The sequence below is a fragment of the Fistularia commersonii genome, chromosome 1 (genome assembly GCF_037954325.1).
Source record: "Fistularia commersonii isolate RoL2024-O1a breed Wild chromosome 1, RoL_Fcom_v1.0, whole genome shotgun sequence".
In the NCBI taxonomy this organism is placed as follows: domain Eukaryota; kingdom Metazoa; phylum Chordata; class Actinopteri; order Syngnathiformes; family Fistulariidae; genus Fistularia; species Fistularia commersonii.
In genome coordinates this window covers 13239123-13266757 of record NC_141284.1, presented here as the reverse complement: position 1 = coordinate 13266757, position 27635 = coordinate 13239123, and the positions used below count along the sequence as shown (strand labels likewise).

General features: G+C 40.2%; 1 protein-coding gene across 1 annotated transcript in view; it reads right to left on the bottom strand.

The window, feature by feature from the left end:
* LOC147237423 (ryanodine receptor 3) overlaps nucleotides 1-27635 on the bottom strand; it is a 107248-nt gene that overhangs the window by 10283 nt on the left and 69330 nt on the right. The window contains exons 43-90 of the mRNA XM_086169481.1: nucleotides 26702-26805; nucleotides 26439-26574; nucleotides 25733-25919; nucleotides 25460-25568; nucleotides 25253-25373; nucleotides 24554-24723; nucleotides 22652-22872; nucleotides 22344-22434; nucleotides 19603-19743; nucleotides 18890-19053; nucleotides 18639-18717; nucleotides 18108-18197; nucleotides 17868-18014; nucleotides 16931-16993; nucleotides 16702-16777; nucleotides 16358-16481; nucleotides 16116-16231; nucleotides 15963-16030; nucleotides 15298-15419; nucleotides 14764-14813; nucleotides 14307-14367; nucleotides 13275-13513; nucleotides 12959-13040; nucleotides 12736-12866; nucleotides 11734-12057; nucleotides 11058-11298; nucleotides 10875-10962; nucleotides 10697-10789; nucleotides 10148-10162; nucleotides 9219-9389; nucleotides 9064-9123; nucleotides 8827-8961; nucleotides 8525-8637; nucleotides 6727-6823; nucleotides 5646-5755; nucleotides 5357-5408; nucleotides 5216-5269; nucleotides 5045-5144; nucleotides 4884-4963; nucleotides 4724-4800; nucleotides 4562-4635; nucleotides 3842-3859; nucleotides 3176-3256; nucleotides 2964-3052; nucleotides 2752-2880; nucleotides 2520-2624; nucleotides 1552-1633; nucleotides 69-1381 (exon numbers count right to left, since the gene is read on the bottom strand). Coding sequence (XP_086025607.1) covers nucleotides 69-1381; nucleotides 1552-1633; nucleotides 2520-2624; nucleotides 2752-2880; nucleotides 2964-3052; nucleotides 3176-3256; nucleotides 3842-3859; nucleotides 4562-4635; nucleotides 4724-4800; nucleotides 4884-4963; nucleotides 5045-5144; nucleotides 5216-5269; nucleotides 5357-5408; nucleotides 5646-5755; nucleotides 6727-6823; nucleotides 8525-8637; nucleotides 8827-8961; nucleotides 9064-9123; nucleotides 9219-9389; nucleotides 10148-10162; nucleotides 10697-10789; nucleotides 10875-10962; nucleotides 11058-11298; nucleotides 11734-12057; nucleotides 12736-12866; nucleotides 12959-13040; nucleotides 13275-13513; nucleotides 14307-14367; nucleotides 14764-14813; nucleotides 15298-15419; nucleotides 15963-16030; nucleotides 16116-16231; nucleotides 16358-16481; nucleotides 16702-16777; nucleotides 16931-16993; nucleotides 17868-18014; nucleotides 18108-18197; nucleotides 18639-18717; nucleotides 18890-19053; nucleotides 19603-19743; nucleotides 22344-22434; nucleotides 22652-22872; nucleotides 24554-24723; nucleotides 25253-25373; nucleotides 25460-25568; nucleotides 25733-25919; nucleotides 26439-26574; nucleotides 26702-26805 — 6593 coding nt within the window. The remainder of the gene's footprint in view (nucleotides 1-68; nucleotides 1382-1551; nucleotides 1634-2519; nucleotides 2625-2751; nucleotides 2881-2963; nucleotides 3053-3175; nucleotides 3257-3841; nucleotides 3860-4561; nucleotides 4636-4723; nucleotides 4801-4883; nucleotides 4964-5044; nucleotides 5145-5215; nucleotides 5270-5356; nucleotides 5409-5645; nucleotides 5756-6726; nucleotides 6824-8524; nucleotides 8638-8826; nucleotides 8962-9063; nucleotides 9124-9218; nucleotides 9390-10147; nucleotides 10163-10696; nucleotides 10790-10874; nucleotides 10963-11057; nucleotides 11299-11733; nucleotides 12058-12735; nucleotides 12867-12958; nucleotides 13041-13274; nucleotides 13514-14306; nucleotides 14368-14763; nucleotides 14814-15297; nucleotides 15420-15962; nucleotides 16031-16115; nucleotides 16232-16357; nucleotides 16482-16701; nucleotides 16778-16930; nucleotides 16994-17867; nucleotides 18015-18107; nucleotides 18198-18638; nucleotides 18718-18889; nucleotides 19054-19602; nucleotides 19744-22343; nucleotides 22435-22651; nucleotides 22873-24553; nucleotides 24724-25252; nucleotides 25374-25459; nucleotides 25569-25732; nucleotides 25920-26438; nucleotides 26575-26701; nucleotides 26806-27635) is intronic.

Here is a 27635-nt window from a genome sequence, read left to right as displayed (position 1 = left end):
ATGGGTGGGTCTCAATTAGTCCGACTTAATTAGTTATAAAAATGTAATTAACTAACATGAGTACTTACCTGTGCCTTCTTCTGTTTGACAGCACTAGCTATGGATGGAGCATCACCCACCACCACCTCCGACACATCCCCCAAACCAGGCTCGGTCCCATGCTTTCCCTCCTTCTTAGGTTGTATGTTGAGCAACTCAGCCATGAGGTCAGCTTCCACTGCCTCCCCCTGTGCCATCTGCCCCATCTCAGCCAACACCCCTGCTTCATTCGCCTCCATCTTCTCTGTCTCCAGCACGTCACCATGGATCCCGAACTGTGTTGGATCGGGCATGTTTCCCAAAATGTCAGTCACCTTCATATTCTTAGCCCCTTCAACAAACCCCCCCCCAAACATGGTTGTCCATAAGATATGGAAGAAGCCCCAAACCAGGCTGTAGAAAAAGTAGAACAGGCTCGTGATGATCAACCAGAAGAAAGAGTAGAAGCCGTGGACTAACTCTCTGATATTCATCTTTCGGAATTTCTTGTACTGCCGCCTCATGCTCTTAAGAGTGAGTAGCTGGCGGAAGCTGCAGATGCTCTTTCTCATGGAAATGCAGGCAATTGTAAAAGCTGATGATGATTCCAGCAACATGGTTTCCTCTTCTTCCTCCTCTTGTTTCTCCAACTCACTCTGGTCATCATCTTCCTCTTCTTCCGGACGTTCGACCGGGTCCGGCTCAGAAATTTGAGATGCCAGTTGCATCTCGAAGATGGTATCCTCGCAGAAGTTGACAAACAGTTCCATCTTTTCACTTTCACCGCCCTCGTTCACAACGTCAAAGATGAACTGTCGCTTTGATTCTTTGACTTGAGGTTTCTCCCACTGGGTGCGACTGGATTCGCTGATCTCAAAGTAGACTCTTTCAATACGCTTGGCTCCGCCCATGATCTCAATACGACCCAGAAAAGGTTCAAAGTAGCTCAGCACGCTCTCGGCTAGGTCAAGGAAAGTGGAGAGCCGGGCATCATGAGGCATGTGCTCTGACAGATTGGTTAACAACACAGCTACATTGAAGCCAATGTCCTTTGCAGGTTCATGAAATCTCTCCACAAACTGCTCGTAGTTGAACATGTCGTTCTCATCAGCCTCAGCACAAGAGAGAAGAAACTCAATCTCAGACTGAGAATACTGTTTCTGGTTCTCCATGGACTTCTGGAAATCCTTCTTTGAAATGAAACCTTTGCTCTCAGGGTCATAGACTTTGAAGCTGTCCGAGGTGGTCAGGTCCTTCAACTTCAGAAACATGTCAAAAAATTTGAGGATCATTTCGACGTTGCTAGAAGATTCCACCAAAGTGTCCACCATCTGTTTTCCAATTGTACCATTGACAACATTGCCTGGGAAGTGGAGAAGAATGTGACAAAACCAAATTTATCAAGAAAAAACATATGTGGGCAACAAAATGACAGTCCTGCTATTGAATATGCGTGCTGAATTTCAAATGATAGTGTCTGCATGGTAAAAGTCATAAAAGAAACAATGTCCATGGTGAGTGATAAGAAACTACCTTCAAGAAGAGAGAGCATCATGACGATCATGTCCTTCTGAAGGTCCAGCAGCTCCTTCAACAATTCAATCTGACTTGAATCCTGTTAGCCGACGGACGAAAAGGGAAACCTTGAGACTTACAATACACTAAATCACAAAACCTACAAGTGGCATCCCTGTAAGGATACTCTCCCATATACAAAGCTGCAAACAATAAGCTGCCTCAGATGGGGTTTGGCAACAGCCCCGCTAGGACAGCAGATATAGCCATCCATCACCACCAGGGTCAGTGTAGTTTCTCAGCCTGAGAACATATGGCTGGGTCACTCTGACTCATTTGGGGTCTCAACTGAGCCTTTATTTAGCATTCCATAAATCCGCGTTACCCTTTGAGGTACTCAATTCAAACCCCTCCGGGTGGCTCCAGCACATCCTGGTCTTTACAGTTGGTAACATCTATTTCTGATGAACCTGTGATAGGTTTTAGGTGGCTGCTGGCTTATTGTGCATGGTGACAATACCATGGATATCACACAATTATACAATACCATTAATTGAGTAGTGATGCATCTGAGTGTATGGATGAAGGAATATTGTTAGGCATGGAGAGACCTCTAGTGGTGGACAACGTTGACAAGATTGATTCTGCAATGAAAAGTGTGCTCCAACTGAGTATTATGACAGACAAATCACAGGTAATATTCATAACAAAGCAGAATCGCTATTGCCAAAGTCCAAAAGAGTATATTCTGTGTTAATTTGATGTTACTACCCTGTCATTAGTGATGCATTATGTAAAAGCATGTTTTTAATCATTTGTAATCCAACCTTAAATTTTATACACAGAGGCTCAATTTGGCAATTCATATGCGGTTAAACATGTGTTATATACATAATATCAAAAAATGAAGGTGGCTATATAGTGTGGGGGCTCAATGTGCATTTTCAAAATTCAGAGATTCATCAGTGGAATTTAGATGTACTTACTTGGGATAACTTCATCTGCATGTTTGCAAAAACATGCAGAAACCCAACAACTGCATCCCAAAGTCGGCTGTGAGCCAGACTCTGCTGGTTCCCAATACATGGGCCCTAGAGCAACCATTACAGATGCACAGAAAAAAAGACAGTCGGGGAAGATCAGAAATGTCTGGCTTGCATTCATATAATTCACCATATTTGGAGGGTCGAGTGCTTCTCGTGGTGTTCAGTATTTCACCTGAATATACTCAGTTAAGGAGTTGAAGACCTGTTTAGCCACTGCAAGTGCTTTGGAGAAGTTCCTCTGCCCAGCTTCATCAATCACATCCTTACCAGAATAATACCAGTAGAAATCACTGATTGATTCCTAATAAAAGAACAATAGATGTTTAAAGAACCATACCATGACAGGCTTGAATGAAGATGAAAGTTTCTGAAGAAGTATCATACCTGGAGTCTGAGGAGGTAGTCTACAGTGCTAATAATGATGTTAACTGTTGTTGTATTTCCTGTCTGAGTCCTCAGGAAGTTCTGAAAATCTACAACACATACCACAATCAGGGCAAAAATCTGGTTCAAAGTTCACATCACTGAACAGACAAAACAAGTTGTTCAAATACAGAAGTTAAGTTGTGAGAAAGATATCCAGTGAAAAGACATACCATTGTTGTGGCCCTCACACAGTAGCTGCAGAAACCTAAAGAGATCTTTAGTGAACTCATCATTCTGCAGAACCTTGGAACCTGTGGGCATGAAATTTATTTATCCGTCCCTTTTCTGAGATAGCAAGGTCAGAGTCAAATCATTTTAATGTTAGTACAGGCAGTGGAGCTAGCAGAGCTTTCATGTCTTCATAAAGCGGTTGTCTAGCCAACAAATGGCATCAAAACGACTTTTAGTACATCATTTCAGAAAAAAATACATTTGAAAACAGGAACTGAACAAAGCTATGTGGTTTATTGAAAACAAAGCTTTGTTGATATTTTCAAACAAAGTTTTGTGTGCTCTGAGTGTTAGCATTTAAATAAAGGAAAATGTCGAGGTCTTTGAGACGTTATGAGATGTCTTGTAAAATAACAGGAGAAATTTGAGTCAGTTCGGGTCATCTGACCATAGACTCAACAATCTAGATGTCATACAAGCATGCATGGTTCCTTTCAGTTAAGGGGGCAACAAAGGTGAATCTATTGCATTCAGGGTAAAGAAGAAGAAGAAGAAGAAGGACGGGCGAAAGAGATGGAAACAGGGACAAATAAAAAGAGTTGACTAGGGAGTGAGCAAGCTGTCAGCATTGCAGAAAATGAGTAGAATCTAAACCGTGTATTTACCCCGCTCACTCACGTTGACTGCGACCGATGACATATAAAACGTGATCAGAGGAAAACAAACAAAAGCAGACATAAGCTAAGGAGAATACATTGATATTCGATCAGAAGAAGTAGGAGGAGAGATAGCTATAGAAATCTCAACATACAGTGATTTGCGACATTAACATGCACGAGAACGTGTGTTACGAGTATTAAACACAATCTGCCTACTTGGCAGGCATTTAGAACAATCACCATCACTTATGCCTGGCTTTATGAGGTGGGGATGAGCTGGGATATGCATGAAAAATTCAAAATTCCATATACTGTATGTAACCCATTCAATTAAACATTGACCTCGGATTAAAATGTGTTGGTTTTTTTTGTAACTCATGATTTAATTGATAGACAAGCTCTGGACAGGACTTAGACATACAGTAGCACAGGTTTACCTGCATGATGAATGTATTAGGACATGACCCAACCCTTACATGCAACCACTTAAGGGTTAAGTTTTGTCAAGCAAAAGGTGCAACAAGTGTCTTGAGGCCAGTTTTTATTGTTTTAAGAACAACAGGATTCTGTACTAGGTCTAAAATCCAAGACTATTTTTGATACACTGTTGTCAGGTACACAGATCAATACTGGTAAAATATATATAACCGCCATAGTGTTAACATGATTAGGGACTCAATGATGAGAAAAGTAGTTATCTCTTACAGACATTTTCTCCCAACTTACTTGATCCTTCTTCAGTAACCATTCCCAAACCTTCAGCTTTGTTTTGCCTCTCAAAGGCATTCAAGTCCAAGACACTGTAAATAGATTGAACATAGGCTTTTTTTTCTTTGTACATATACATGAGAACACTCTTATTTAAGTAATCTTATATAATGAATTTACCTGCAAGACATCATTAGTCCAGATAAACTTTTGAAAAAGCCAACATCTCTTTTTTCCTTCAGGTAGTCAAGCATTTTCTGCATCACGATATAATTTCAGTTAATGACAGTAAACAGTTGCTGTAAACGAAATTAAAAATGAACAAGAGTTGCAAAAATACCTGCTGGACCAGTATATTTCCACCATTAAGAATAGAGATGCCCAGTTTTAGGGTGAATGTCACCATAGCATCGAGTCGACCTAATCGAATTCACAATTTATACAGTCATTAGTAAAGCAATGGTGGAAACTTTATCAAGATGAACAGGTACACATGACAACCTTTGCTGGCACCGATCATTTGGAGCACCATCTCTGCAGCTCCACGGTCATGCAGCCTGGCTTGCTGGTACAACATTTTTTGTTTCTCCATTTCCTTTTCCTGTAACACAAAATAAGTTTTAATCAAACTAAAGCAACAGCAGAATAGAATTCCTGAAAGGTCAACATCACCTCAAATGTTTTCTCTTTTCCTTCCTCTTCCTCCTCTTCACTTTCAGCACAACTCTGGAAGAGAAAATGTTTAAGTAAAAATGGCAAAATTCTGCTGAACAGGATATGTTTGAGTTAGAAGCAAATGAGAAAATTAACTACCTTTGCCATCATGCCTGCATAGGCAATATACAAAGGGTCGTCTTCCAAAGAACTTAAAAAAAAAAAGAAAAAAATGTGCGGTGATTAACCCTTCTACAGTAGGTTGCTGTTATAATAGCTAGTCATTGCAATATGATTTCATAAAAAAGCAGCACAGTGTACTAAATTGATTAGCTCCATTTTCCATCACAAAAATATGCCAATAATTTACATTAATGTAAGTCTTCATTAGTGGCAAGGCAGGCGAGAGGCATGCTGGTGCCCAGCAGCCAGGTGTGTGAGTATTTACCTGCATTCAGTCAAAGCGTTGTGACTGAAATGCAAAATGAGCTGGTGAAGAGGGTCTGGCTGCTTTCTAACCTCCTCCTCTTCCTCCTCCTCTACTTTAGGTTGTGTTTTCTGGAAAAATCAACACAGGTAAACACTTGAGTCCACGGATGTTCCCTCAAAAATATTCATTGTATAACTTACCTTTCAATAATAAGGCAAAGGACATTGAGTATGCTGGCATGATGCAGATGACAAAACACTAGTACAAGAATGGACTCTATCCCGAGCATGTCCATGAATGCATTTAGGGTTTGACATTATCTCAAGAAAAATGTATACCATTTTAGATGGATAAGATTAATCTCCTATTCGGTAATTCAAACATTAACCAAAATATTGATCCCATACGATCATTAGAAGAGTGATACGATGAAACGCATCATTTTGAAGCATTTAGAAAATACAGTGTGGTATTACATTTGTTTTTTTTTGCTTTGTGGTCTGTTTTAGATCTTTAAATTGTCAATCAAAGAAACAAAACCACGCAAACACACAAATCATTTTCACAGGGCAGTTATATTACCGTACTTGACAAATCAGATACTTTATCAAAGAGCAAAGATTTCTGAGTTTTCATATGCTTGTCGTGCATGTATTTTAACAGTTTATTAACATACTTGTGTGTTATAGGATCTGCATCAGTGACCAAATTAAAGGAAATCCATAGGTTTAGATTTTTAAAAGTTATTTAATCTACATTCCCCTTTTATTCATAACTGAATCTGAAAAATCTGCACCCGGCACACTGTATTTAACAGAATATTTTGGATTTAATATCTCATCTTAGAAGCATTTTAAATTATTATAGCATATATGTATATAAGTAATACTTACTTATGAACAACATTAAGCTAAACTATTTTGAAAAGCTGTGGCTCTGACAACAGCATTGATGTCATGCACCTCACTAACAACACCTAATGACTGACAGGGGCCCAGTGGAGAATGGTGGTGGTGGGGGGGGGTCTTTCAAGCACTTTACACAATACAAGTACAGGAGACTATGGCCCAGCAACACAAGTGACAGCCTAAATACTTACAGCAAGGTCTTGGACTAGTTTCTCCTCAAAAGAGTACTCCTCTGTTTCAATCCATATTCTCTGATAGGCCAGGAGAAAGAGGTTAATAGAGCGATGCCTGGGGAGGGAAGGGAGGACATGAGTTTGGATTAGATAAAAGCAAAAAAGTTTACAGGACCGGGACGACCAACTTGTCAGTTCAGAGAGAGGATTAACATGTACTCCACCCATGTGTGGCTTTTTGTATAAGATATGTAGGCCTCATATCAGGAAATTGAGTTTCCTTTTGAAGAAATGATCCCACAAAAAAATTTGTTTTGATGGCATCTGACGGATGGACAAATAGACCAGAGGAAAAACCAAGGTGGGTATTTGAAAGGAAGTTAGGGTTATATGGAGTGTAGTGGAGTGCTGTCAAATACTGTGTTCTCATGCATTATCTCCAGAAAAAGATGTTGGTAGACCTTCAGAAAGTGATTTTAACTTTTGTGCCTGAAGACAGTACAATACATTGTGACATTGAGGACATAAAGATTTAGACTGGAGACACTGACAGAAGGTGGTGACTGAATGTGTGGTAGCCTCACATTCATTTGGGAAGGAAAATTCTGCTATTGCAACAAAAGAGAGAAAGAAAAAAACGCCACTGTTAAATGAACATTAGCTTCACTGGGATATATTTCAGTCAACAGTTCCATTTAAATGACATGCTCCTGGGCGAGCAGGTTACACTGTATGAGCACATATTGAAGATGGCCGTCCTCCTGGTCATGCCCCTGTAATTGTTTTCCACCCTACTGTAGCTCCTTCCCTGAAAATGAGTCACAAAGCAGCAGGGCATGAAATTGCAAGTGTTCCTTTTTTCCCCATTCCTTGAAAACATCTGTAGGCTAGGCATTTGTCCTACAAATTGAAAGGTAGGAAGGCCCTTGCTCTTCACACTACTGACTCACGACTGCAAACCTTCCTACAGCACCAATCACATGGTGAAGTTTGCAGACGACACAACTCTGGTGGGTCTCATCACCAAGGACGGCGAGACCTACAACAGTAAGGAGGTCAACCTTCTAACCATGTGGTGCAGAGACAACAAACTCCTGCTGAATGACAGCAAGACCAAGAAAATTGTCGTCAACTTCCAGTGAGGCCACACCAAGCACGCTCTGCTGACCATAAATGGAGCCATGGAAAGAGCGAGAAGCACCAAATTCCTGGGGGTATACATCAGTAAGGACCTCTCCTGGACCACCCACACCGCATCACTGGTGAAGAAGGCACAGTGGCGCCTCTACTTCCTTCGCAAACTCAAGCAAGGGAAATCCCTGAGACCCATCATGCACACCTTCTTCCGGCGCACCATCGAGAGCATACTGACCAGCTGTAACACTGTGTAGGGCAGAAGCTGCACCGACTGCAACGGAAAAGCTCTGCAGCGCATCATGAACACACACCTACACCCCCCCCCCCCCACTCCTGACATTTGCACTAAACCGTACACACAAAAAACACACCTCTGCTTCTACTCTTTCATGCGGTATATTATCAGTCTGTATCTGCATACACTTTATACTTCATTCCTCACAGTTTAATGTTTACTGTTTATGTAACAGTGCCTTTTGTTGCTAATTTGAACATGACTACTATTATTATATTGTTAATTTCATGACACAGTGGGATTGTGAGAAACATCCTCTCGATATCTCTGTATGTCCAGTACGTGCGGGGAAATTGACAATAAAACTGAATTTGAACTTTGACGGAAGGGCTTGGACACCGGCGGTTGTTTAAATTTCAAATAAGAAATCCTTTAGCAGTGTACCTCGGAAGATTATAAAGTGGAGCCATGCGGAAGCAGGCAACAACTGCTCTCTTTCTCTGCTTGGACAGCAACTTCTGCCATACACATTTCTTGGATCTCAGTGGCTGCTCCACCTTACCAGAGGAAAAAAAAAAAAACATCAGCATGTTAGTCTCTGCCAAGCAGTGTTGGACATACAAATCGGCAGTGAGGAGGGAATTTCAATCGAACGCATAAAAGCTATTGTTCAGTATTTTACGAATGATACAGAATCTGATTTACTTTGAAAAATAATGTGGAATACAGAAATATCTGCACTTGACCTGCTCCAAGTTGAAGACAGCAGCAGAGATCTTCTGAATACGGTCTACCACCCTCTCAGGGTCACGAGACCCCTCGCTCTTCATGACTATATCCTTGTAAAGATTCAGTTGCCATCTCACAGCAGGGTCATCTGACTAGAAGTGTGTTTTCAGAACAGGAAATCAAGCTTTTTCAAGTATTTGTAATCTATCAGAGCTAAATATTTCAACCAACTGACGTATTGCAAACATACTCACCTTTTCTCTGAGGTGAAGATTCTGCTGAATGTGATCTTTGACTTCATCATCTGTGTCTTTCTACGGAATATCAATAACACAACTTGTTTCAAGGCAAATGCTCTTATTCTGACAAATGATAGATATGAGCTGTAGTTTTTAGCAGGTAGCCTTACCAGGAGATAGCGAGTCTTAGCCAGGGAGATGAGCTCCTGGTCTCCAGGGGTGCACATGTTGAGGCCAATAGGCAACATCTTCTTCAGAGCTGCCACAATCAGTGAGGTCTGGATGGAGTAGAATTCACCCCGCCTTTTCTTGTGTTTCCTCTCCTGATCTTGTCCTCCAGACTGGGAGACAGTCGTGTTATTAATTACACGCGTATACAACAAACGGCACTGGTGACAAAAACATGCATGCCGGATACAGGAAGCCTTGTTAGGTAATTCCTGTTTTGGATCAGATAAAAGAGAACTAAAGGGCCTCAGTCTAGTAAATATACTGAAAAACTATTTTGTTAGATATATCTTTAGAGCTTTAGAAATTTGATCAAAATCCAAAAAAAGAGAAAAATTTTTAGTAATATTCGTCAGCTTTTCAAGTCTGTGATCAGACAAAATCTGTGCTACGCAGGTACTTGAAAGTCTCACACCACTTCTGATACATATGATACAACACGTAACACCTACATAGAACAGCACTGAGCAAAACTGAAGCAGGGGGCTCACGGAAAAACACTAATATCCAATGAAGACATGTAACAGTGACACAAACATACACAAAGGGATACCACACCCATACAATAATAGAATATAAACACACTATCACTATTAGCCAATCACACCAGGAAACCAAGTTCAATGAAATCACATGTGATAGGCTACAAGATTTTTTCCACCAAAAAAGAGCAAGAGATTTAAAAAAAGATGTCACGTTGCACAAGAGATGAATGGAGCAAAGGACACAAATATTCAGTTGATGTAACATATAATTAGACTGTACACTATATAGCAGAGCAGCACAAGCTATTGATTTTTTGGCTTCATCACTGAGGCTTACAAAACCAGTAAGCTGGTGTGTAAACAGCTCATGCACTGCATCACTCTACCTTTTCCTTAAAGGACTGTATCAGATAGAAAGACAGAAAAACAAGGCAGATAGGACACAAGAATGAAAGGGCAGTTAAAGGAGGCGTGTTGCCCTAACACAAACATGAACTACAATGAAAACTGTTTGCTTTTAAACAACCAATTTGCTGAAAGCAACAGAAAATGTTTAAACCCCTTTAGTATCAGCTAGGAGCAGTAATATGGAAAGATGAATGTTAGTTTCATTTTTGCCAACAAGTTGCATGCGCATACACGCACCCCTGCACTCATGCACAGACACACGATATTGATTCAAATTAGTTCTGATAACCTGTAACATGAATGTAAAGAACCTCTGTTACAAAGCAATACTTGAAAAAACATAAATTGATAGGAATTCAAATAGCATGTATGACACATGTTTCACTTTATATAAATCTCAGCTTCATGATGTTTCTCAAATCTTGTATTTTTATTGTTTGCAACAGTCATAACAAAAGGATTGTTGAGTCACATCTCCAAGTAAGTTTTTAAATCTGTATGAAATCACTGGAGGCAATGTAACCTACCTTGGCCATCTTGGCTTTATTATCTCCAGTCAGGAAGGAAAGGTTGTTGATTTCATTCTGGACAACAAAGTTTTGCTCTTCCCTTTTGAAATTCTAATGTGAGAAAAAAAAGATGGTGATTTGTCTTGATTGCTTCTGTATTAATTGCCTGATCAGTTGAGGTGTCAAGGCAACTCACATGTGATTTGCACCAGAGGATAAATATTTCAGCCACCATTTTGAAGAGTTCATTTGAGTCAGCATCTGGTTCTTTTAGCCACCTGGACCTGCAGGAAAGAGTAACTGGATCTTCTAGCTTTCATGCAAACATACTGTATCGTGGCAAATGTTGAGGGCTGCTCCATTGCCTCGATGAGGTTACCTGTTGTTGTCCACGTAGCGGATGAGCATGGGATAGAATGCATACAGGTCCCTGCAGAGTACCGCAAACTCATCAAGAATGAGCAGCTCAGCTTCCTGGGTATCTCCCTTACTGTCCGCCTTCAAGAGCTCTTCCTCAGCAACGACCTTCACCGTCTTCTTCTTCAGCTTCTCCAGAGTTGGCAAAAAGTGGCTCTTCAGCAGGTCGGCACGGGCTTTGCCGATGATGGGCTGTACATACACTGCAAAAACAGTAAAGTAATTTTTATTTTTATGTTTGGTCAACTCTGTTTGCTCTCACACACATTTATCAGTTTGTTTGTGTTAATGTTGGTATAGAAAACTGCAAATCAGATTTCCTGCAAACATAAACCCCTTTAGAGTTGTGGAGTGCGAGTAAGGGAAACATTAAATATCAGGACAGGTCAAAATTGTGAGTCAAATAAAATTTAAAATAAATTACGTATTTGAAGACATGGGCAAATCAGACATATTTCAAATACTTTTGGAAACACAAAGGAATGTATTAAGTAGGATTTGTTTTTTTGAAGGGTTCCTTTTTGGAGCAAACAATATTGTTTTAAGGATCCTGCCTGTGTACCTCTGGTCTCAATATTTGTGTGAATGAAAAATACAGTCTTTTTAATGAAGCCTTGTACTATACTAAGCTGCAGTACCTGCAATTCTCTTCATCCAGGAGGCTTCATCAATGCCCAGGTTGTTGTTAAGGATTTTGAGGATGTTGCCAAGAATGAGGCTAAGATGTTCAGAGGTGACAGTGGTGCAGCAGATGCTCCCCCCTCCAGCTGGCTGGTACTCAGGTCCCCTCTCCCACCAGTAGGCAAGATAGTTACAGAGCATGGGCAGAACCACCTCGATTACATGAGGCATCTCCGTGTACCGTGCGCCAGACTCAGCCATGTCATTTATGTCCTTCATCAGCCCATCCAGTCGTGGTATCCCAGGGCACATCTGTTCAACCAAGTCCGGGATGCCAAGAACTACGGATACGAGGATTTACATGATTGCATTGATATGACCTTATTTCTATATTATAAACAATGAAGTGTTACATCATACAATATTGTTATCAAATCTTTTTGCGTCAATTGGATTTAGTTTTTTCCTTGAAATGTTTCATCTTTCATCTGAGAGGCCTCTTTAGTTTTAATAGACTGTGGGGAGTTTCCAGTATATACTATAACTGCTGGGATTGGGGTTGGGTGTTGTTTATGTCTTACTTACAATTACGTGCTGAGATCTATCCCAAGATAGATCAACACACAAATACCCGGCCCATCTGCTCCCTACAAACCACCCAAAGATATTACAAACCTAAACCAGGCCCCAGCAACTACCACATGAGTGTCACCCCAAGTGAACAATGGGTTTCTTTTGTTTAAATGCAATGAACACATTATTCCTGCAATAACCAAGTCAGACAGCTGAGTCCCTGGAATTTGTACCTTTGTTCCCCAAACAACAAACATGCAATAAGTCATTTCAACCTAGTTGCTGCAAACCCACCCGTTAATATAACGAACCCTCCCTGGACCCACACCAAATACTAACCCCAGCAGTTATACACCAGAAACTCCCAACAGTTTATTAGACCTGAAGAATACATTTCCAAATACGGTTACAAACATTTCTTTATTTTGGTTATTTACAAAACTTACTGGCTCGCTCACGGCCACTTTTGGTATTAAAGAGGGAGCAGGGGTTGTACATGTTGAGGAGTGGCTCCAGAAAAGCCACAGGCATGGCCCCTGCCAAGGTGGCTAGACACTGACCGAGGGCCGGGAGCTGTCTGAGGGACACAGAGAGGGTGGTAACAGGTTATGTTGACACGAACTATAAGTGGGTTTTGAAATACTCCAACTGACATTTCAGCCGCCATACCTTTCTACATAGATGTTTTTTCCAGTGCCCAGTGCGTAAAGGCTGGTCAGGATCCGATAACAAGACACTTGGACGTCATCCACTTGAAAATAAAATCAAACAAACAAGCTAAGTTGCCTATTGCAGCAGCAGTAGTAGTTTGACAGCTGAAAAATAAATCATATTTTTCTTTTTTTCATAATTTACAATTTACTTTGGCAGACAATGTCAAGATTCTGGCATGTCAGCGCTCTTCAACAGACTGCACTTTCTTACATTACTTTTTAGCAGCCACTTAAACAACATGTTTGATCATTTTTGTGGCGTCAAGACTCACAAAGTAGATCAACACCAAAGTGGTGCTGAGTGATGTGTTCAAACAGAGCTGTTAGGATGGGGAGTAGAGCTACGGTGGTGTAGTTGATATTTTGCGACACCCCTTTCATCTGAGATCGCGAGTGAGTAAATTTTCCCAGCTTCAGGTTTTCAAACGTCTTCTCTAGATCCTCTGCAGCATTCTCAAAGAGTGTCCTCAGCCCCACTCTCACCAACTCCGAGCCTGATTTCATGACTGTCCTGTTGTGATGAAGGGGAGGGAGTTAGAAAGGAAAACAAATTAAGTTTTAATAAGTTATAAGAAAGAAAATAACTATGTATGTGCATGGGGCAGGATTATCAGTCTGCTCTTAACACCCCTTGGTGAACAAAAGGCAATACAACATACAAAGAACAGGACAAACTCACTCATGTAATTACTTTATTTTAAGGGTTGCATCATGAGATATGACATATGTGTATGAATAATGCTGTGCCGAAACATGACTGATTCATGTAATGCATTAGGTTGACAGATGTTTGCTGATGCCAGAAAAAAAGTGACACAGCGCATTAAATTAATTAGCCTTTCCATTTCCATTATAACATTCCCATGAATAACTCATTGTTCGGCATTGTGTCTCCCAAAAGAAAGGTGAGATGAAAAACACAAACCACAGCAAATCGACAGAAAAACAACACAGTAATACATTTCTAATTCAGGCTGATATTGTGAGCAGAATGAACAAGTAGTATAATGTCTCGAAAGAACATTTTAGGCCTCAAGCCTCATATGCTGCATTTAATTTGTGTTCTTATTTAAATGCCAGAGGATGCTCTTTGATAATGTCAGTGACTCCCATAGGATGCTTGATTAAAACCCATAGAAAAGAATATTTTCAGGACAAATATACTACTGAAAAGAGTGCCAAATGTTATATCAAACACATTTTTCAGACAATTAACATTCTATTATATTTTTTTAAGCTAATTTCAAACTTCATCAGACAAGTAAAAAATAAACTTTGCCAGGATCATATTTTCTTGCTCTTACCTGGTGTCCAGAGTGTGTGCCAGGATATGCAGGCAGCTCACCATAGTTGTGGAGTCACTTCCTTCAAGATGACACACATGTAAAAGTAATGCTAATAAAAATACATACTTTGTTTTTCACTAGGCCACCTTTTCTGATCTCAACTAAGCCTTTTGTGGCACAGCATTCAATATAATTGAATAGAAGCAAGCAGACCTTGAAGATGAATATTATACAGTCTTAACATTTCAATTTGCATAATGTAAGTAGGCCCAAAAGCTAAAGTTCAAAAATATATTTAGGATGTGTTTAGCATATGTATGTACTGTATTAAATAAAACATTACAAATGACAAATTCCATACAATAGAATGGATTCTAAACAAACACGAGATGTATATTTACTATGTAAATTAAAATATCACGTTTTTCATACATTTGTATGCACATCAGCTAGAAGTCACTACTGATCGACTTACCAAAGAGTGAAATCCTATGTCTGACAAGAGCTGCCAGTTTACAAAAGAGGCTGGACGGTGCAGGTTAGAAAAGGAAAGGAGTTCTGAATTACAGTTAGTGAACATTAACCGAAAGGTAGGAAAAGAGACTGTAAGAATTCCAGTGAGATTTGCAAAATACAGTTACAGTTCTCACACACATGCTTTAAAAGCCCTGTCAGTGTCATCCTAATTAAAATGCCTTTGTAACACTCAAAATATTAATTATGCTATGTCATTAGATCTATTCATTTATTTACATTTAAAATGTCCATTCTATTAACAATGACTTCTGGAGGAGCGGAGACTTCTGCTCTGCTTGCAAAAAATATTGTCCAAACTCCTACAGCAGCAGATATATAACATGCAAATGACGAGAGAAAGACAGAGAGAGAGAGACAGACAGACAGACAGAAATGTAAACAAGATTATATAGAGGTGATCTGCTTATAGTTATTGACAGGTATGCTGCTGTGGCTATGTTTTCGTGCATGAATAAAGTGTTGGGACAGCAACCTGGTGACCATCTCCTTTTCCTTGTTGGAGGCATAACCACTGCTGCTCAAATTCTTATTAGGTGAGGAGAGAAAGTAGAGGGAATGATTCTTGAAGTACTGGTCGATGAGAGGGAGGAGAACCTGAATTAATGAAGACAAAAATAAAAATGAAACTGGTGTGAAATAATATTCAAAGGTGTTTTTATCCTCAAAATTAGTAACATTAGCTACATTATATGTGTAAAAGTATTGGGACACAAATGGAACACTGAACTCTTAACTTCATTCAGGCCTGACTACGATAGGTGTATAATTTGCTGCATATGTGAAAACTGCAGTAGGTCAGATTGTGCTACTTACTTGCTGGCTATTCAACTGCCTACTGAAAGCAGAATCACTGAACAGAATAAATGTCAAACACACCAGGCCTTATGAAGTCACAGCAGAGTCATTTAGAGCTGCGGCAAATAGCGCGCAAAAAGAGTAACATCTCGAATGTGGAACCAGGTTCTGCAGAGTGACAAGTCATGGTCCTGTCTGTGCATTCTGATAGACAAGTCTATGTTTGGCAGTTGCCAGAAGAACATAACCTGCCTGATTTTTAAAATTTTTATTTTTAGCTGCTGTAAGTCAAACAAAAAGGTGTCCGAATACTTTCGTACATAATGCGCGTCAAATTCTTACTTTCGCAAAAAACTTGATTTCTTGTTCATGGGGTGACCTATCTGTTTTGCCACTGGCAGCCATGGCCTCTGGAAAACATTAATACTTCTGTCATACAAACTGCAAGAATTTCTCACATCTTTAGAGGCAAAATCGTGTTTGATGTTTTCGTACCCAAGTGGGCAATGAACTCCTGAGCTGAGTCAACATATTTGAGCAGCTTCTTCAGGAACCTATAGGCAAACCTTTTCTCCATGGAAGAAGAATCATGCTCCAAGTCTTTTAGGCCTCTACAAGATAATAAATGAGCTATAATTGACATCTAAATATTTTTTTTCTATTTTAAACGCAAGGCAATCGTCAGTTTAAACACTTTCATCAAATGCCAAGTCACATTGTTTTTTGTAAGTGTTGACCTTGTGATGCTGTAGCCATTGATTTGCAGGAAGCGGAAAAGGTCCTGGGCCTTCTCTCGATCCCGGGCCTTCTCCTTGGCTGTCAAAGTGTCATATGGCACCAACAGAGGGTGGGTACCCCCTCCTGAAAGCACATCAGTCGCTGATACTCAAGCATCTAGATATACAGCTATATACTGTGATTCTGGGAGAGCCATGGACATGTGCTTCTGGACTGAAGCATATCAAAACACTCGCTTGCATACAAACACACACACCAGTAGACCCTTCCTCTTCCTCCTAGCTCCTTGTTCAAAGCATTCATGTTTAAATAGGGTGTGTGATTGCCCTCATTAGAAAATCACCTCTGCTTCCAAGGTCACTCTTTTTCTTCTTGGCCCAGATGTTATGGAAATTCTCAGCTACCACCTCCACCATACCCTTGGGCCAAAAACAAGAAAGACAAAGAGTTTCTGTCACGTCCATCATTCCTCATTATAATGCTGGAAGTATTGCTTGAAAACTGTTTTTGTAACTGAGTTATAATTTCAGAAAGGAAGATAGAAAAAGAGAGAGAAGTGTAGTTCCACTCACTTGCAGTTCTCTGGATAGAGCCACATTACTCATGTCTATGGGGCTGGGATTAAAACCATTTGCCTGAAAATGTTCAAATAATAGATAATATAATGAATAACAATTCAAAGACAGGGAACAAAAATAGGCTGAAGCTAACACGTTTAGCTGATATTTATGTGCCAAAAGAAGTTATTTCCTGTGAGTCACTGAATGGCTGGAAAGTCACAGTACTATCCCACCCATCAATCCCCCACCCCCCACTTGGGGGGTCAGACAATATTGACTCACTGCACCAATGCAGGTCAAACAGCAGCTTGGGCAAGATTCTATAACAAGTAAAATATTTCTGCTTATATAGATATAACAGGACACTTTCTTACGCTCTTTAACTAAAGGTTGAAGAAATAAATCAACCACTAAGCTAAAGTTCCAGCCTTGGGTCTCAGCTTCTCGTATTTTATTAGAATGATTCTTTTCTTGGCTAAGGCTAATTGATCGGAATATTTCTCATTTTCAGCTGATACAAATACTGAATGTTTCCCACAAGTATATCTAAGTACCTCACACTGAAAGAGGCTTATGAAGAATTGGCTTTACAAACAGTTGGATTGCAATCGTTCACCTCTCCTGACACATTTGATTTTTTTTTTCTCAGACATAGATGTTTTTAGGAAACAATCATGTTCAACACACAAAATAAGGACTCACACAATAATCACTGCTGCAATCTCCTTTAACTTGTTTTTTGTTATTTTAATTTGTTTCTACATTTTACTGAGTATATATTATATGATACCTCTACCTCTTGTATTACCTGTACCTCATTCTCAACAATTATGACTGGTGCTTTACAAGAAAACATTCCTTTGTACCTGTACTGTGTGTATGTCTGAGAATTGCAATAAAGATCTTGTATATACGACAATAAAATCTTTCTCTTATTTTTTTTGTTTACCTGAGAGGTCTGAGAGATCTTTCGCATTTTTTCACTCTCCCGATGCAGAGACATGATCTCTCCATCCTTGGCCCTATCGATGCTCCAGCCCATTGCCAGCATGCTCTTCAGGGACTCCCTAATTGGCCATCTGTAAATCTCTTTCTCCTGAAGGGTAGAAGTAGGAAGCTTAGTGACCTCCATCTGCAGGTTATCTATTTCACGCACTTTTATCTCACTTAAAATTGTGACAAGCCTCACCTTCTCTGTCAGTGCTTTGTATGGTCTGAGTTGAGGGTGAGTCTTAATCTTATCATCCACACAGTCCCCGTATTTCCATCCCAACAGCACCTGAAGATCAAGAACGGCAGCAGGTGCAAAGATGAAAGGACATTTCACTGCCCAAAGAGTGTGGTAAGTGGATAATTTATCATTTGAATACTTCCATAAGTGTGTGTCACACAGAGTGGTACTCTCTGCACTTGCTGAAGCAGACATTCTTGACAAATGCAACCCATAAATCCCAAACCGCTGGGTTCCCAAAAGAGAGCATTGTTATATTCCCTTTGTAATAACAGATATGAAGTAATATGGTGAGAATAAAGTATATAGTAGTAAAATAATATGTACAGTTCTGAATTAAGATTGCAACACATATCTGCTGATTAATACATACAGCGTTGCCTTAAAGAAAGTGTTCACAGTGTCTTATAACACTTGGGATTTCTCGTGCTATGCACCATTACAGTTGTTTATAACTCATTAACATCTCTTAACGTCTCTTTAGCTTACCTTTTCCGCTGACCATTTTTCATGCGAATGCTCAGCATATTTGTTGACAAAGTGCTCAAGCTTCTCTGGAAGAGAAATGCTGGAAAACAGATGCTAAAATTGATCAGGGGACGCAAGAGGCTGGAGTATTTTTGTGACATATACAGGTCTGAAAATGTCAATACTGAAAATGTCAATACAGTGCTTTATTCAAGAAATGGTATTGAAGGCAACATTACAATTGTGATAAATATGTGACTGATTTGGCTTACTTAAAAGTACTGATGGGTTTGGGGTCGAAGTTTCCTTGAGCGTCTACAGACGCAGGCTTCTCCACCGTGGTGCATATGGAGGCATCAACATAGTCAGGTGGCAATGCTCCAGCTATAGCACTGAGGCAAGGCATGGCCATCTTAAACAACTCTGGGTCATATTTCTGCATGGACAAAGAAATAAAACCTTGCTGACTAATTCACAACATGGAGCCAATAAAAATTGAATTTTCATCCACAATTATAAGTGACATGTTTAATTGTTTATCTAAGGTGGGCTGAAAATAAACAAATAAAGCCTTTTAAATTAAAGGAGCAGCCGGTTGAAGCAGAGAAAGCATAGGTGAGGAATTACTCAAAAAGCGTCAGTGTGCTCAGGGCTAATGATCAATTACAACTATCCAGGGATCGATGTTTGCAGGCCAGCAGTCTGTATTTTAATGCTGGTGCATTTATAAAGATGTGCTAAGTCCAGTCATGTGCTTACAAACAGACCTGAAATTTAGTGTTCAAAGGCTTCTGATGGGTCCAGTGATGAATCACTCTGCCCTCTTACATTAAAAAACACAACACATGGTATCCAATTATTTGTACATAATCTCTAAAATAATTTGAATCATTATTTAAATGATGTTGTGACCACTTGTGATTCTTTGTGCTGCCTTGGTGGAGACCCCTAATGTTAAAAGTGGAAGCAACGACTTATTCCTCACCCTCTGAGACAGAGAGTCAAATATGCCCCAGAAGATTTTCTTCGTAAGCAGTAGTTCATCCTCGGATGCCGTGCCGTAGCTGCCCCAGCCTGATGGGAGGCAGTAGTACTTCCAGTTTTGCTCATAGTGGTTGGTTAGCAGCTAGAGAACAAGAACAGAACAAATTAGGCATGGTTGAAGTGTTCAAACCTAAAACTGTATCCCAAAATACACTGTTTAAATAAAGCAACCAATATGTCGAAAAGCACTCCTCCCCAGCAGCTACATCGACTCAAACCTCTTTGATCAAGCCGGACCAAAGGTCATGATTGATAAGTAGAGGTCATTCTTTAAGGACGAGAGAGTTAGCGAGAGAGGATTTAGTCTATGTAAAAAAGGTCATGAAGGGCCAGAAATACTTGGACAGTAACACAATCTTCACGATTTGGGCTCTGCATTGAAATTAAACTACAACGGAAGTGAAGACTTTAAGGTTTAATTCAAGGGGTTGAACAAAAATATGATTAAACATGTAGGAACTGTAGCTATTATAAACTTCTTAAGGTGTTTTTTTTGGCAAAGTCAATTCTGGCCTTTCTATTTTTGAGCCTGATTAATGGTTTGCACCCTGTGGTGAATCCTTTGTATTTACTCTCATGAAGTCTTCTCTTTATGGTAGACTTAGATATTGATACACCTACTTCCCAAAGACTGTTCTTCACTTGAGTGGATGTTGTGAAGGGGTCTTTTTTCACCATGGAAAGGATTCTGCAGTTTTGTTATTTTTTTTATGCAGCCTTCTGAGTCAATCGTCCGATTACTTTTGGTCCCTTGAATACAGGGTGGCTACGAATTGAAGAGCTGTAATTCCTAAACCCTTGCACCAATTTGGATGTGATTACTCTCAAATTACAGCTGAAAGTCTGCACTTTAAGTCCACATTGATTGTATAATTTTATCCTGAATGTGTTTTCATAAACAGCAAAAATAACAAAACTTGTGTCACTGTACATTGTAAATAGATTTTTCACAAAAGATTTTTATGATTTGTAAATGTTAATCGAATCAGAAAAATACAGATAAAATAGAACCCGTAACTTGCAAAAGGACTTTTTCTACACATCAAACCCCTTCTTTTTACAAATCTATCCAAATCTGAATTCTTCTTCTTCTTCTCCTCCTTTTGGCTTTTCCCTTCAGGGGTCGCCACAGCGAATCAACCTTCTACTTCTAACCCTATTCTCTTTACCCTCCTCTCTTATACCAACTACCTTCATATCCTCTCTCACTACGTCCATAAATCTTCTCTTTGGTCTTCCTCCAGTCCTCCTGCCTGGCAGCTCCAATTCCAGCATCCGTCTACCAATATATTCACTATACCTCCTTTGAACATGACCGAACCATCTCAGTCTGGCTTCTCTGACCTTCTCGTCAAAACATCTAACATGTGCTGTCCCTCTGATAAACTCATTCCTGATCCTCTACATCCTGGTCACACCCAAAGAGAACCTTAGCATCTTCATCTCTGCGACCTCTAGCTCTGCCTCCTGTCGTTTTGTCATTGTAGTCCATACAGCATCGGTGGTCTCACCACTGTCTTGTACACCTTTCCTTTCATTCTGGCTGATAGTCTTCTATCGCATAGTTCCCCTGACATTTTTCTCCACCCATTCCAACCTGTGTGAACCCGTCTCTTAACCTCTTTTCCACGTTGCTCTGGACTTTTAGCCCCAAGTACCTGCTATCCTCCAACTTCTTGATCTCCACTCCCTGTACCTCACCGTTCCACCCGAGTTCCTCTCATTCATACACGTATACTCTGTCTTGCTGTGACTAACCTTCATTCCTCTCCTTTCCAGCGCACACCCCCACCTCTTTAGATTTTCCACAACCCGTTCTCTGCTCTCAATACAGATCACAATGTAATCTGCAAACATCAGGGTCCATGGAGATTCCTGTCTAACCTCATCTGTCAGCCTGTTCAACAAAATCCGAATACAAAGGATAATATCAATAATGTTGAATGCACAGTTTTCAAGAAGAAAGACATTTTAATCATTTGCTAGCAAAAAAACCCACAACAAAAACATGTAGTTTGTACAATCATACAACCATTGCTGCAAAGAGCCATGCTTCCTCACACACTCAGACATCTACATGAAAGTGTGTCCCCTATTTCAAAGGCCATTCAAATTCTACTACATTTCCTCCTTTTTCTCTCAAGAGGCCAGATGAATGGAGTGGAGGCAACAATCTTGTAATTACACAGTCCAATATATCACCTTTCTCTAGGACCCCCACTACCTTCACACCAATAGGGTGTACATCCAAGTCTGTGTGAGCAAATAGAGAAATGTTAACACTAGTGCTATTACTGCAATGATACCTGTTGTACAGAGGTTACTGCCCATAATTCCTCACCAAGGAATTCCTTGACAAGATAGTCAAGAAATGACACATAATAATAAAAATAATGATAATGAGAATTAATAAGAATTTACTCTTTATCCATCTCTTGTGGGGAAATTTGTTCTCTGCAATTAGCCCATCATGGATGAACCATGAGCAGTAGGCTGTCGTTCACCAGCACCAGGGGAGCAGTTAGGGGTTCATAATCTTGCACTGAAGCGGTCAGATTTTCAAAACCCTTGCTTTCATTTGAAGGAATATCAGCCAGTCATGAAGTCAGGGAAAGTGACAGAGAAAAAGTGTTCGGCAGGGGAATCGGAAAAGATAAGAAAAGGAAAGAAACTGTTGCCCACCCTTAGAGGCATCTTGCAGTAATCACTCAGCAAGGGCACATCAAAGACGAGGCGGCGCAGCAGCTGCTGCAGCATAGAGGGACGAAGGTGCCTGCAGAAAAAGGTGGGAGAGATAAGACAGGTGCCCTGGGCTACCTTCACATTGAGGAACTTCTAAATCAGCAATTCTGCTTGATAGAATTTTATAAAGGTAGAGGATCATTTTTGAGCACACCCAAAATATGCACTGTAGTTTCTTCCTATCATTGCAGATCAAATGTTAGGTATTGGCTCTCGTCAGTTTTTCATCAGTTTTTCATGTCACTCACTTGCATATAGACAGCAGACACTCCTCTATAGCATCTCTTTGGGCCTTGGTTAGTGAGCGGCCTTTGGAAAGGCGGTAGATGGTGTGAAGAGTGGAATCAATGAGGGGAGCATAGTGTTCGGTGCCAGCGAACAGAGGGGCGCAGCGGGTGAGGAGGGGAAGCATAGCTGAGCCGATGTAGCGATTCATGGCTAGCGCTGTCTCGGTGGTACACAGACCCTCCTGTGGAGACCAAAGGAGAAAGGAGACCAAGATTTGATTGAACTGTGCTCTACCACATGTCTTATAACCATCATGAGTTGCATGTATTTGTAAAAAGGAGTGAAAAGCAGTGAAAGGGAGTGGCAAAGATAAAGAAATGTCAGAGACTCTCCAATATTTCCAAGATTCTGCTTGTTGTGTAACTACCATATTTTCCGGACTATAAGGCGCACCTAAAAACCTTTAATTTTCTCAAAAACCGATAGCGCGCCTTATAATTCGATGCGCCTTATATGTGGATTAGTATTGGTTAATTATGGCTACTGTAGTCAGGGGGCGTCGCCGAAGTGGCAGCGGTAAAACGCTAAAGGCCTCAAAATGGCACCTTTTGAGAGACATGCTTTCAACGCAGAGTTCAAAATCAAGACGATCAGTCACGCAGTAGAACATTGGAATAGAGCAGCAGCGAGACAATTCAACATTAATGAATCAATGGTGCGGAAGTGGAGGGAGCAACAAGATGACCTGCGCCAAGTAAAGAAGACTAAACAGAGTTTTCGAGGAAACAAAGCGAGACGGCCGCAGTTGGAGGACAAACTCCAACAGTGGGTTGTTGAACAGAGAACAGCAAGTAGAAGTGTCTCTACAGTCACTATTCGAATGAAGGCAACAGCACTAGCTAACGACATGAACATCAATGAATTTAGAGTCGGTCCTTCTTGGTGCTTTGGTTTTAATGAAAAGCTTTGAACTGTGACAAATGTAGTTGGAAAAACATTGTTTTCAATGAAAGCAGCGCAAATACCGGTAAGAGCTACCGGTACGTACGGTACCATATTGTAAATGCACTAACTTGGTTTGGGAGTGAACTGAGTTGTCAGAACATTGGTTTGTATTCTATCAATGAAGTTTAACTGACTGACTTATCTGACTGTTCTGTTAACATTCCCTTTAGTGCAGCTTCATCTAGTGGAGGCATAACACAACCCCAACCACTACAGTGGTTTCTATTCTATGCACTTTATAATGCGGTGCGCCCTATACATGAAAACAGTTTTAAAAAAGGCCATTCATCGAAGGTGAGCCTTATAATCCAATGTGCCTTATAGTGCAGAAAATATGGTATATGGAAAATACATAGCACTCCAGTTTAATGAACATCAACTATCTATGCGGGTCAATTTTTTTTTTTTTTTTTTTTCAGATTTATTCTTGGACATCTGTCCAGACTCCTGGACTCCTCTCAAGTTTTAGATGACAATTGTCTGTTCTCTTGATTTTTTATAGCTTAAAATAAACTATTCATATGAGTTAAAACCATAGACTTTTACTTTACCATTATTCAACTAGGCTAGAATTAAAATGTTATTGTTGGCAGTGCTAACTAAAAGGTGTTTCAACAATGGAAGGTGAGGTTAAAGAGACTGGTCATTGATGCTTCAGCTCTGCACTTAATAATAATAATGATAATAATAATGATAATAATAATAATAATAATAATGATAATAACAATAATAATAATAATAATAATAATAATAATAAGTTATCCTTTATTAATCCCCGTGGGGAAATTAAGCAGAAGGCATGCTCCCCAGCACTCAGGGGTTCAGTGTCTTGCTCAACAACACTTCAACACACTAGGAGGCGCCAGGAATCAAACCAGGAATGTTCAGGTTCAAAGACAGTTCCAAAGACTTCCTACCGTGTCTAGAGAGTTTGCAGCTCTCAGGTCGGGAAGGAAGCCAACTTCAAGCAGATGAAGGAGAAAGCTCTGGTCCTCTATACCGTACACCCTGTCCAGGAACAGTACCATGGGGGCCTTGTGGTCTGGACAAAAGCTGGCTGACATGTCTGGCTCTGCCACTGAACCATCTGAGAGACGAATACAAGAAAGGGATAGGCTTCCAACAGAAAAATCCAAAGTCCCTGAAAATAGGCTAGGAGCACATAATGGACTGTCTTTTATATGTCAGAGGACACATATGTATTCATTGGGCGGCAAGCTGCAAGCAAAAGCGAGCTCTCTGATGCTGGAGCTGCAGCTCACTGATTTTGCGTGGCGTTTGCTGGCACAGCTTGTGTGGCATTGCTTGCAGAAGAAAAATTTAAGAGACAAGCCTTGCCATGGTTATGCTGATCAATCAATAGAGCAAAACCGCTTTGTACAGAAATGATCCGGCTCACGCAGCAAAGTGCGACGCAAAGTGCTGTGCTGATCAAAAAAGCACGCGTGGCAAAATGAAATCAATAGGCTTGTGCCTTGAACTCAATGTGCAGAATTTTATAACTATTATATTTGTGTGAGAGCCAGACATCCTATTCTAATGTCTTGATTAACAGAATGTGTCCTCTAATGGAGGCATGGCTGTGTTTCATCTGAGTGTCCGTCCTGACAAAGTACCTTTGTTGATGGTGGGCATTTTAAGGGGTATACTGATAATGCCCACAAGGTCCTCAGTGGGCACCAAAGAGCGCAGAATGGCCCGAATGCGTAGAGCTTCACCTTTCCCTTTGTTAATGAGCTGAAACAGACATAAATGAATTAACATCGATGCAGAGATTTGAACAATAAATAGATAGATAGAAACAACTTTTAAGGCTAACTTACATGCATTTCTGGGGCACAGCGTCCCAGCAGGTCAATGAGTGCAGAATAGAAGGACATGATTGCATTGCCCACGTGAACAACCTCCTCTTCATCGTCTCCATCAGCAGACCTGAAAGAGGAAAACAGAGAATTTGTTAAAAGAGAAAAGAATTGCAGAATGATATTTTAAGAGACAGTGAAGAAAAATATCAGGGAAAAGATATGACCAGAAAATCTCAAAGATATGTCATCAGAATTTTATGATATAAGGGTTATTTGTTATATTCGGCATACATGTCAGAGCTAACTCCTTGGACAGATCCTGGAAGGTCCAGAGCAGGCATCTCAGAAATCTTGATGGCTTCCTTCATGGCAGCCAGTAAGCCGTTCCCCCCCTCACCCCTCAGGGCGGGTCCAAAACACTCCGGTCGACGGATGAGCAATTTAACCACAACGCTTGAGTTCTCCTCCACACTCTCACCTAAAACAAAAATGGATAGATGATATGAATAAACTGCATAGGGTGATAAAGGGTGATACATTTACAAAAGAAAATGCATGATTTGGTAAAATATGCAACCAAGCAAGCAGAACACATAAACATTTTATAAATATTCACAGAAACAATATAATTCCCCCAGGTCAAACCTCGATCTGTTATTTTCTGGAGCAAATTGTTGAAGCTGTATGCAAGAACACCAGATCACAAACGTGGTCTCTAATTAGCTGCATTGTGACATTTGAGTTTGATTATTGCAAATTCACACTAATGTGTGTGTGTTTGTGTGTGTATGTGTGTGTGTGTGTGTGTGTGTGGGGGGGGGGGGGGGCATGGGTTACTCTATAAAAATTGGCAATCCATTCAATGAACATCCCAATTATAATGATGCTTATAAAAAGCTGCTTGATGAGTAGTCTGCTCAAAGAAATATGGAGGACAACATTATAAATTGCATTATGATTGAAAAAAGAGAGAGAGAGGATGTGACTGCAGTCATACCATTGACAAAAACAGCAAACCGCAGAAAAGAGAGGTAACGCTCTCCCTCAATAGGGTTCCACCCAATATCTGGGTAACCTTTAGCCAGCAGCATCGGACAGCTCTGGAGACCACAGCCTGCCAGATAGGTGACCACCTTGAAATAGATAATAAAGGTAACTTCATATAGCTCAATACATCCATGGGGACAAATATATGTTTAAATTCAAAATACATTCAATATAATTACCAGAACCCTGAACCAAAAGCAATGGATGTCTCACCTTGTCCAGATCGGGTTCCTCTAGTGCCAGAGCCAGACCATTGTTGTCCATCACAGAGGAAGCAGCCACATCCAAAGGAGTGGAACCTCTCATAGCAGGTGAAGCTGCAATACAGAGCATGCAAATAACAAAATAAATAAAAAGTACTGTGCCATTATAAATTGGATCTCCTAAAAGTGGCTTCTTTGGGGTTGTAAGCGTTGTGGTGAATGCAACATATTGAGGAGGATGCCTGCGGCAAACAGTAGGGGGAAGTCTTTCATTCCAGAACTCTTTCAGGGACTGGCTTGCTATAATCTATACAGGTACACAAATATGTTAGATATAAAATGTTTTGTCAGGCTCCAGTTAGTGACCAAATAAAGATTAACATCTATTTTCTTTATACTGAGCTCAGTCCTATCTCTCGGCCCAGCAGGGTGCTCATTTAGGATAGTAGTTCCCCTGTCTTTAAAAACGAATGGGAGACAACTTGGGCCTTTCCTGATAAATTCTAAACCCCGGTACATGTATACAATTATTCTAAAGGAAAAAGCTGATAAAGACTTTGGGTATGTAAAATGAAGCGTGATAAAAAATCTATTACTATTACAAAATGCAACCTTCGAGGAATGGTGATTCAAAAAGCACGTGGTTTTTAAGAACCTCCACGAGGAGATTCTTTGGAGTGTATTTCTCTTTAACAATTCCAAATAAGAAATAGTTGGAATGGTATGGAAATGCTCATAGAAATGAATGCAGACAGTATTTTTTGTACAATTTTTATACAAACCATCATGAAATTTGCAAACAAACATCCATTGCTACCACTAGGGCCTGTAACTAATTCACAATCAGAATTGGACGGTAAAGCATTTCAGATCTTGATGTTGCCAATTATATTTAGCTCTTGACATCTGATTCACATTACACTGATAAATTATTTCCCAAGTTT